The sequence below is a fragment of the Penaeus chinensis genome, chromosome 9 (assembly GCF_019202785.1).
Source record: "Penaeus chinensis breed Huanghai No. 1 chromosome 9, ASM1920278v2, whole genome shotgun sequence".
Lineage (NCBI taxonomy): Eukaryota > Metazoa > Arthropoda > Malacostraca > Decapoda > Penaeidae > Penaeus > Penaeus chinensis.
Window position 1 is genome coordinate 5,634,349 of NC_061827.1, and position 11,041 is coordinate 5,645,389.

At 43.2% G+C, this 11,041-nt stretch overlaps 1 protein-coding gene across 2 annotated transcripts in view; it reads right to left on the reverse strand.

Annotated features, from left to right (window-relative positions):
• LOC125028913 (receptor-type tyrosine-protein phosphatase F-like) overlaps nucleotides 1-11,041 on the reverse strand; it is a 31,708-nt gene extending 20,667 nt beyond the window's left edge. Inside the window, exons 1-2 of one of the 2 annotated variants that reach the window (XM_047618529.1) lie at nucleotides 10,837-11,041; nucleotides 503-566 (exon numbers count right to left, since the gene is read on the reverse strand). In XM_047618529.1, the coding sequence (XP_047474485.1) occupies nucleotides 503-566; nucleotides 10,837-10,856 (84 nt within the window). In that variant the 5' untranslated portion in view covers nucleotides 10,857-11,041. The remainder of the gene's footprint in view (nucleotides 1-502; nucleotides 567-10,836) is intronic. The other variant, XM_047618530.1, reaches the window with a different exon arrangement.

Genomic DNA, 11,041 nt, shown 5'->3' on the forward strand with positions numbered 1-11,041 from the left:
TATCTCTCTATCTCTTTCTCTCTCTCTGTCTGTCCCACTACCCCAACCTCTCTATCTATCTATCCATCTATCTATCTATCTTTATGTATCTCTATCTATCTATCTCTATCTATCTATCGATCTATCGATCTATCTATATCTCTATCCATCTCTCTCTGTGTCTGTCTGTCTTGTCAGCCTAGCCCACCTCTCTCTCTCTCTCTCTCTCTCTCTCTCTCTCTCTCTCTCTCTCTCTCTCTCTCTCTCTCTCTCTCTCTCTCTACCTCCCTCCCTCCCTCCCCCCTATCTCTACCTCCTCCCACCCCCTTTCCCCTCTCTCTCTCTCTCTCTCTCTCTCTCTCTCTCTCTCTCTCTCTCTCTCTCTTTCTCTACACCTCCCTCCCTCCCTCCCCCCTCTCTCTCTTCCATTCCCCTCTCCCTATCTCTACCTCCTCCCACCCCCTTTTCTCTCTCTATCTCTCTCTCGCTTCCTTTACCTGTTAACTCAAATGTAAAACCTTACCTGGACGAGGTTGAGACAAGCGACGAAGACCACGAGGACACAGTAGGCGCCTTGTTCTCCCATCCTGTCAACATTGATTTTATTTAATTCCTGGTTTGATTAAATTCCTGGTTTGATTAAATTCCTGGTTTGAATAAATTCTTGGTTTGATTAAATTCCTGTTTTTTAATTCCTGGTTTTATTAAATTCCTGGTTTTATTAAATTCCTGTTTTTTATTAAATTCCTGGTTTTATCAAATTCCTGGTTTTATTAAGTACCCGATTTTAGTAAATTCCAGTTTTTTATATTAAATTCCTGTTTTCTGTATTAAATTTGTTTTATTAAAGTCTTGGTTTTATTAAATTCCAGGTTTTATTGAATTCCTGGTTTCATCAAATTCCTAGTTTTATTGAATTTATGGTTTTATTAAATTCCTGGTATTATTAAGTTGGTTTTATTAAATTACGTTAACAATTTTAACAAGTTTTGATGTCACTGTTAATACTCATTATGTCAGTATTTGTAATAAAGGTTTACAAAACGGTGTTATTGTTTTTCTGCAGCAAAAGCAGATTTGAGAAGCTAGGGTTCTGTCACTATGCAAAAAATAATGGAAAGAGATCCATAAAGAACTGATAGGAAATTAGTTTCTTTTTATTATATAATTTTTATCACCATTGTCGTGTTGCCACATTGGTGAGAGAAATCCTTTTCCCCTTCCCCTCTCTCTCTCTCTCCCTCCCTCTCTCTCTCTCTCTCTCTCTCTCTCTCTCTCTCTCTCTCTCTCCCTCTCTCTCTCTCTCTCTCTCTTTCTCTCTTTCTCTCCCTCTCTCTCTCTCTCTCTCTCTCTCTCTCTTTCTCTCTCTCTCTCTCTCTCTCTCTCTCTCTCTCTCTCTCTTTCTCTCTTTCTCTCCCTCTCTCTCTCTCTCACTCTCTCTCTCTCTCTCTCTTTCTCTCTTTCTCTCTCTCTCTCTCTCTCTCTCTCTCTCTCTCTCTCTCTTTCTCTCTCTCTCTCTCTCTCTCTCTCTCTCTCTCTTTCTCTCTCTCTCTCTCTCTCTCTCTCTCTTTCTCTCTCTCTCTCCCTCTCTCTCTCTCTCTCTCTCTCTCTTTCTCTCTTTCTCCCCCTCTCTCTCTCTCTCTCTTTCTCTCTCTCTCTCTCTCTCTCTCTCTCTCTCTCTCTCTCCCTCTCTCTCTCTCTCTTTCTCTCTCCTCTCTCTCTCTCTCTCTCTCTCTCTCTCTCTCTCTCTCTCTCTTTCTCTCTCTCTCTCTTTCTCTCTCCTCCTCTCTCTCTCTCTCTCTCTCGCTCTCTCTCTCCCTCTCTCTCTCTTTCGTTTCGTTACTTTTGTTACCTATGATTCTCGCACAATCTATCTTTCTGTCAATGTACATCTGAGGCACGTATGATTCCCATGTTACTCGGTCAATCTACTTTTCTGTTTATTTATATCTGATGTACAAACGTCAGGGATTGATTGATGATTTAAAACTATCAAGAGCTAACGACTAGCGGCGAATACCGTGTTGGATTAAAATGTTGAAATATTTAAAACGTGAAAAAAAACTATCAATAAATGTCTTATAAATAAAAATTGATAACAAATAATGTTATATTAAAAATCAAAGCATGAATATTATGCCAAATCCAATCCTCCTCCTGCTCTCTGTTGCAAAGCTCACACCATTTTGAGATTTCGAACCATCTATATGTATTGCATCTGATCCTTGGTACTTAGAAGTGTGTTGAAGAAATCTCTCCCTGACTTCTGCTTCAGATTTATCCTCTTTCCTTATCCCGACCAAATCCAGCTCGACTTGACTGGTCCAAGGGGGAGACTAGAGAGTTCCAAAAGCTAGAACCATGGTGAGATTTAAAATGAGATCTTTCACAAGATTCCTCTTTCTCCTACCATAGGATCGGCCGTCCTCACGGGGAGTTGAAAACCAATCTGGATGTAGAAGATCCCGGAATCCTTTGTTGTCACGTATAGTAAATTAGGTTCATGTAGTCCCGGTGTAATGAAAGAGGTGGTTCCCCACTCTAAGCATGCAGGAACTCCGCAGGTGAAAACCTGATAGCCCCTACACAGATTTTGAGAACCTCATTATGAACTGAGTCCAACATCCAGAGAACAGTGGAAGTTGCAGATGAATCACATCCATAGCCAAGTTTGCTACGAATAAGCGCTCGGTAAAGTCGCAGAAGTATTGTGCGGTCTGCACCTCAAGGTAGGTGTAAAAAGAACCCGCAAAATACTAAGCGCTTTTGTAGCCTTCACCTTTATCTGTTTTATATGAGGCACCCTTGTAAGCCTTGAGTCAAAAATTACACCCAAGTACTCCACCTCCTTGACAAAAAACAGTGGGTTTGCCCCTAAATAGGCCGGATGGTGGAACTTTCCTCTCTTGTAGAAATGCACAGCCATGGTCTTGCTTGGAGAAAATTTGAACCCATGGTATGTTATGCACTGCACAACCTGATTTATTGCAGTCTGCATATGTCCTTGCACATCCTGTAAGATTCTTCCAGAGCAGTACAGTGTGAAGTCATCCACATACAGACTCTATGAGACAGCACTAGGAACGACCTTTACGAAGCCATTTATAGCAATGGCAAACAGGGTCACACTTAAGACACTCCCGTGTGGGACCCCTTCCAACTGATCTTCCAGGTTAGAGAAACTGTCTCCCACCCGCACTCTAAACTTCTTATCGGCAAGGAAGCTTTGTAGATAATGTTCCTCCAAGACCAATGCCCTAGAGCTTCATGTGTATGTCATGTTGCCACGTAGTATCATAAGCCTTATCGAGGTCAAAGAAGACTGCTAACATGCCACGGGCCAGGGAATTCACCATAGTCATGTACACTCTCCTGCATAGTTTCCCTGGCGTTTTTTTTCATCATATGCGCAAGGCATATTCGTAATTTTCCTCCAGCCAGTGAAGATTCCAGTTCGATTTTGGATTCCATCATCCTCTATTTTTACTTATTTCTTGTTTTATCTGGTCTTCAATCTCAGTCCTCCACTTCCACCTACTCTCCCTTGAATCCCTCTTTCATACGGTTTGTCTCTCATCTTTTCTTGTTGTGTCCTACGACCGGTTCTCTCTCCTTCATTAAGGGTATGAGTATTCTTCCTCTCTCTCTCTCTCGTGAAGTTTATGGGTATAGGTTTCAGCGCTGAACCACGGTACACCGCCCACTCGACGTTGTCCTTAGCTTCCAAACCCACCTTCGAGGTCCACCTTCTGCAAGGTCAGTTAGGTCTTGGAATAACAATACATAGTTCTCTGGTATTCTTTCCTTACCTACATGAACACTGGAGCTCTACCCTCGATCTGGAAACTCTGTGTTCAAGTCGACTCGTTTTAACCTCAGTTCTTCTGCATTAACACATTTCGTGAGTAAATATGATGGGGTTTCCTGTGGATTTCTTTCTTAACCATTTCTTGCTTTCCAGGTTTTGAAAATAGGTCTCAGGACGCTTGCGTAAAGACACACACACACACACACACACACGCACACACACGCACACACACGCACACGCACACACGCACGCACGTTCCCACAGAATCCAGATTACATGAGAGAGAGAAAAAAACTAATAATAATAATAAAAATTACAATAATGAAAGAGAAAAAGAAACAATATCACCTGCGTGCAATAAATAAACAAATAAACAAACAAGTAAATAAACAAAACATTCTAACAAATAAACAAAAACAAAAAAAACAAACAGACTCGAACTTTTGTCAAATACCGCTTTCTCCTCCTCCTACCCCCCTCCCCCCCACCCCGCCTCCCACGCTTTACCGAAGCTTCCCTCATTTACCGCTTCAAAAAAATAAATAATAATAATAAAAATAAATAAATAAATAAAAGAAAAAAAAAGAAAAAAAAGCCAAAATAGTGATGAACGTCCGCTTCTTTCGCCTCAAAATCGCGTGATGCTCACTTTTTTTCCCTCCTCCAAATCCGGTTTTGTTTAGTTAACGATTCCTTTGCGGAAGTTCTGATGGTGACGAACACTATACTCACTACATCCGGTGATTATCATAAGCTTTATCATTGTTTTGGGTATATCTGTAATATCTGTAATTAGGATATTGGTCGATGTGGTGATGGTGATGATGATGATGATGATGATGATGATGATGATGATGATGATGATGGTGATGATGATGATGATGATGATGATGATGATGATGATGATGATGATGGTGATGATGATGATGGTGATGATGATGACTGAGCCCCACGCATCTATACCTTATTGCAATTATTGTGAGTCCAGTCATGCCAAATAAAGCATGAGGTTTGGAAAGAATTATTTTAGACCATCAGGAGAGATACAAACAGTCGTGTTGAGAGGCATATGTTGGCTTTTAACACGGAATAGTTCATCCATATTTTATTTTGGTGGTTATGATGAGGTTTGGGTATGGTAGTGGGAGTTTTGGTCGACCTACCATGAAAGTATATATCTGCTTGCGCCTGTGGTTTCATCGTGAAAAAGCACAGTGCCTTCCTTGTCTGTAGTAGCGGATTTTAAACTGGGGGGTGGGGGGGTGATTCCCATGAGGAGGGGGTTATTGGGGGAGGTGAGGGAATGTTTGGGGGTCTTCCGAGGTATGTGTGCGTGTGTGGGGGGGGGGGGGGGGCGGTCACGAAACAAAAATAGTTATGTGGTTAAAAGGTTGTAACATGAAATATCTAGCACTTGTTGAGGCGCAGTGGGTATCGAGGTTATTTTCTTGTGGTATTTTCTACAAACCTGGATCTTCGTTTTGGTTAGTTTCGCTTTTAGTAATAGTTTACCACTACAGAATCTATCACAAGGGACACAGTAAAGCCTTGGAGAGTCACGGGGCTCAAAGAAAAAATAAATTAATAAAACCACGGGACTATACGAATGGTCTTAACAACTGTTTATCGAAAGGAATTGTCGTTAATTCGTCATAATGGCGCTGTATTATGGTCATGGCCTGTGGTACCGATATGCCTATGGTGCAATATTATAACTCAATGGTGGTGGCGGTATAACTTGATCAATATCCGTTTATAATGTCTTAATATTAATAGAATACGGAGGCATCAGGTGAAAAATGGTGACAGGAGTTTTTAAAGAAATAGTATACTGTTATTCAAAAACTCTTTCGCTGGATATCCAAACAGCAAATGTTATTTAATACCGATACTAAAGTGATTTCCACGTATTAAAAACAAGCATTTAGACAATGTAAATGCAAAAACGTAAGTAAATAAATCGATGAATAAATAAAAAATACCCTGGAATATCTGTAATGAAAAAAGTAATGCAATTATACACTTCATTAGCTCAGCTGTATACCATGATTATTCAATATCGCTTATTCAGTTAACGTCTTACTCGTTCTCCGCTTCCTCTTCCACCTCTTTCTCATCTTCCTCTTTCTCATCTTCCTTCTCTCTCCTCTGTCTCATCTTCCTCCTTTTTCTCATCTTCCTCCCCTCTCCTCTGTCTCATTTTCCTCCTCTGTCTCATCTTCCTCCTCTGTCTCATCTTCCTCCTCTCTCCTCTGTCTCATCTTCCTCCTCTTTCTCATCTTCCTCCTCTGTCTCATCTTCTTCCTCTGTCTCATCTTCCTCCTCTGTCTCATCTTCTTCCTCTGTCTCATCTTCCTCCTCTTTCTCATCTTCCTCCTCTGTCTCATCTTCCTCCTCTTTCTCATTTTCCTCCTCTGTCTCATCTTCCTCCTCTGTCTCATCTTCCTCCTCTTTCTCATCTTCTTCCTCTGTCTCATCTTCCTCCTCTGTCTCATCTTCCTCCTCTTTCTCATCTTCCTCCTCTTTCTCATCTTCTTCCTCTGTCTCATCTTCCTCCTCTGTCTCATCTTCCTCCTCTGTCTCATCTTCCTCCTCTGTCTCATCTTCCTCCTCTTTCTCATCTTCCTCCTCTGTCTCATCTTCCTCCTCTGTCTCATCTTCCTCCTCTCTCCTCTGTCTCATCTTCCTCCTCTTTCTCATCTTCCTCCTCTGTCTCATCTTCCTCCTCTTTCTCATCTTCCTCCTCTCTCCTCTGTCTCATCTTCCTCCTCTTTCTCATCTTCCTCCTCTGTCTCATCTTCCTCCTCTTTCTCATCTTCCTCCTCTCTCCTCTGTCTCATCTTCCTCCTCTTTCTCATCTTCCTCCTCTGTCTCATCTTCCTCCTCTTTCTCATCTTCCTCCTCTGTCTCATCTTCCTCCTCTTTCTCATCTTCCTCCTCTTTCTCATCTTCCTCCTCTTTCTCATCTTCCTCCTCTTTCTCATCTTCCTCCTCTGTCTCATCTTCCTCCTCTGTCTCATCTTCCTCCTCTGTCTCATCTTCCTCCTCTTTCTCATTTTCCTCCTCTCTCCTCTGTCTCATCTTCCTCCTCTTTCTCATCTTCCTCCTCTGTCTCATCTTCCTCCTCTGTCTCATCTTCCTCCTCTTTCTCATCTTCCTCCTCTGTCTCATCTTCCTCCTCTGCCTCTTTTTCCTCCTCTGTCTCATCTTCCTCCTCTTTCTCATCTTCCTCCTCTGTCTCATCTTCCTCCTCTTTCTCATTTTCCTCCTCTTTCTCATCTTCCTCCTCTGTCTCATCTTCCTCCTCTGTCTCATCTTCCTCCTCTGTCTCATCTTCCTCCTCTTTCTCATCTTCTTCCTCTGTCTCATCTTCCTCCTCTGTCTCATCTTCCTCCTCTGTCTCATCTTCCTCCTCTGTCTCATCTTCCTCCTCTTTCTCATCTTCCTCCTCTGTCTCATCTTCCTCCTCTGCCTCTTTTTCCTCCTCTGTCTCATCTTCCTCCTCTTTCTCATCTTCCTCCTCTGTCTCATCTTCCTCCTCTTTCTCATCTTCCTCCTCTGTCTCATCTTCCTCCTCTTTCTCATCTTCCTCCTCTGTCTCATCTTCCTCCTCTTTCTCATCTTCCTCCTCTTTCTCATCTTCCTCCTCTTTCTCATCTTCCTCCTCTGTCTCATCTTTCTCCTCTTTCTCATCTTCCTCCTCTGTCTCATCTTCCTCCTCTTTCTCATCTTCCTCCTCTGTCTCATCTTCCTCCTCTGTCTCATCTTCCTCCTCTGTCTCATCTTCCTCCTCTTTCTCATCTTCCTCCTCTGTCTCATCTTCCTCCTCTGTCTCATCTTCCTCCTCTTTCTCATCTTCCTCCTCTTTCTCATCTTCCTCCTCTGTCTCATCTTCCTCCTCTCTCCTCTGCCTCTTTTTCCTCCTCTTTCTCATCTTCCTCCTCTTTCTCATCTTCCTCCTCTGTCTCATCTTCCTCCTCTGTCTCATCTTCCTCCTCTGTCTCATCTTCCTCCTCTGTCTCATCTTCCTCCTCTTTCTCATCTTCCTCCTCTGTCTCATCTTCCTCCTCTTTCTCATCTTCCTCCTCTGCCTCTTTTTCCTCCTCTTTCTCATCTTCCTCCTCTGTCTCATCTTCCTCCTCTTTCTCATCTTCCTCCTCTGTCTCATCTTCCTCCTCTTTCTCATCTTCCTCCTCTTTCTCATCTTCCTCCTCTTTCTCATCTTCCTCCTCTGCCTCTTTTTCCTCCTCTTTCTCATCTTCCTCCTCTGTCTCATCTTCCTCCTCTTTCTCATCTTCCTCCTCTTTCTCATTTTCCTCCTCTTTCTCATCTTCCTCCTCTTTCTCATCTTCCTCCTCTTTCTCATCTTCCTCCTCTGTCTCATCTTCCTCCTCTTTCTCATCTTCCTCCTCTTTCTCATCTTCCTCCTCTTTCTCATCTTCCTCCTCTTTCTCATCTTCCTCCTCTGTCTCATCTTCCTCCTCTGTCTCATCTTCCTCCTCTTTCTCATCTTCCTCCTCTGTCTCATCTTCCTCCTCTTTCTCATCTTCCTCCTCTTTCTCATTTTCCTCCTCTTTCTCATCTTCCTCCTCTGCCTCTTTTTCCTCCTCTGTCTCATCTTCCTCCTCTTTCTCATCTTCCTCCTCTTTCTCATTTTCCTCCTCTTTCTCATCTTCCTCCTCTGCCTCTTTTTCCTCCTCTTTCTCATCTTCCTCCTCTTTCTCATCTTCCTCCTCTGTCTCATCTTCCTCCTCTGTCTCATCTTCCTCCTCTTTCTCATCTTCCTCCTCTGTCTCATCTTCCTCCTCTTTCTCATTTTCCTCCTCTTTCTCATCTTCCTCCTCTGTCTCATCTTCCTCCTCTTTCTCATCTTCCTCCTCTTTCTCATCTTCCTCCTCTTTCTCATCTTCCTCCTCTTTCTCATCTTCCTCCTCTTTCTCATCTTCCTCCTCTGTCTCATCTTCCTCCTCTTTCTCATTTTCCTCCTCTTTCTCATCTTCCTCCTCTTTCTCATCTTCCTCCTCTTTCTCATCATCCTCCTCTTTCTCATCTTCCTACTCTGTCTCATCTTCCTCCTCTGCCTCTTTTTCCTCCTCTGTCTCATCTTCCTCCTCTTTCTCATCTTCCTCATCTTTCTCATCTTCCTCCTCTGTCTCATCTTCCTCATCTTTCTCATCTTCCTCCTCTGTCTCATCTTCCTCATCTTTCTCATCTTCCTCCTCTGTCTCATCTTCCTCATCTTTCTCATCTTCCTCCTCTTTCTCATCTTCCTCCTCTGTCTCATCTTCCTCCTCTGTCTCATCTTCCTCATCTTTCTCATCTTCCTCCTCTGTCTCATCTTCCTCCTCTTTCTCATCTTCCTCCTCTGTCTCATCTTCCTCATCTTTCTCATCTTCCTCCTCTGTCTCATCTTCCTACTCTGTCTCATCTTCCTCCTCTTTCTCATCTTCCTCTTTATTGCGATTACAACTGCTGCCCTTATTATACTTGTTCTCCTCCTCTTACCCCTTCTTCCTCCCTCTCCCTCAAAGAGGGAGAGGGAGGATACTACTCCTGCTTTTCCTCCTCCTTCCTCTTGCATCTCTTCTTCCAACTACATTTCTTCTTCTGCCTCCTCCTTCTTCTTCAACGCTTCCTCCATATTCTCCTCGGTCCTCCTACATTTCCTCTTCCACCTACATTTCTTCTTCTTCCTCCTCCTTCTCCAATTCTTCCTCATCCTCCCTCCTACACTTCGTCCTCCTCTTTCTCCAATTCTTCCTCATCATCCCTCCTACAATTCGTCCTCCTCCTCATTCTTATCCTTCCTCTTACAGTTATTTATCTCATCCTTCCTAATTTTTCTTCTCCCTCTTCCTCCCCTTTCTTCTTGCACCTCTTCTTCTTCCTCCACTCCTCCTTTTCCTACCACTTCTACACATTTTCTCCTGCCTCCTACATTTCTTCTTCCTCCTCCTCCTCCTCCTTATCCAGGTCTTCCTCCCCATCCTTCCTACACCTCCTCTTCCTCATTATTCTCCTGCTTCTTACATTTCTTCTTCCTTCTCCTTTTTCTACAATTCTTCCTCCTCATCCCTCCGGCACATCCTCCTCCTCGCTATTATTCTTCCTCCTACAGTTCTTTATCTCCTCCCTCTTACCTCCTCCTCCTCCTCCTCTTCCTCCTCCTCCTCCTCCTCCTCCTCCTCCTCCTCCTCCTCCTTAGTTGATTTCAGCATTTGTCATACTACTCTCCATAGTTAATACATGATTGGTATATTATATTTATGTGTTACATTTCTGTTATATTTACACGGAATTTTAATTGATAAAAAAGCGGCTGTTCATCAAGGGCGCCTTGAACGAATGCGGGCCCCTTAGTCAAGAGACCGGATCTATTACCTCAAGAATGAGGGTCCCTTTCTCAAGAATGTGGGTCCGTTACTCAAGAATGAAGGTCCCTTACTCAAGAAAGCGGGCCCTTTATTCACGACTGAGGGTCCCTTATTTAAGTTATTCATCTAAAGGAACTACTTGCAATATTCACTTGCGTCACCATTCACAAATCACTTTACAAGCACCACTGTTTACCAGACATTACATCGTTACATTTTAAGAAAAAAAAATCTGATGTATGGTCCAATAATCTCAATCAAGTGAAATGTTGCAAATTAAAATAAAGATAAACGATTAAAAGTAAAAATTTTCGATAGTTGCCTCTCCTAGTCCCCCCCCCCCCCCAACACACAAACACACTACGACTGTTGAAGGCCGTGTTTCATTTGTCATTTTCCTTCGCTGCGCATTATGTAAATAGCTTTGTCCAATTGCATTTGTAAGATAAATTCTTTTCAGTATCTATCACTTATTTTTTTTCTTTTTTCTTTTTTCTTTTTGCTAAACAAACCACACCCCAGGAGAGGGAAAAACAACAAAGTTATGAAGGGTCTTATCTACCCCATCTTTCCCGTTCTCTCTGGTGACACCACAGAAACCACTCTTGTTTACGGTCACTTTCCACGCCTTAGGGAGTATCTTGGACCTCCTTCACCTCTCGAGAACCTTCTTACCTCCCACCTATCCCCGACATCTTCGTCAGGAGAGTCACCGCTCGTTCAGGAATTCTTCAAGACGACAGCCTGGCGTGAGGACGCGGCCGCCTCGCTGACGACAGTTCATTCACTGACAAAGAGAGGCATGAGTGTCCTATCTCGCGGTGCCAAAGCCTGAAACCGGACGGCGTCAACACCACATCCTCAAAGGGAACGCCGCACG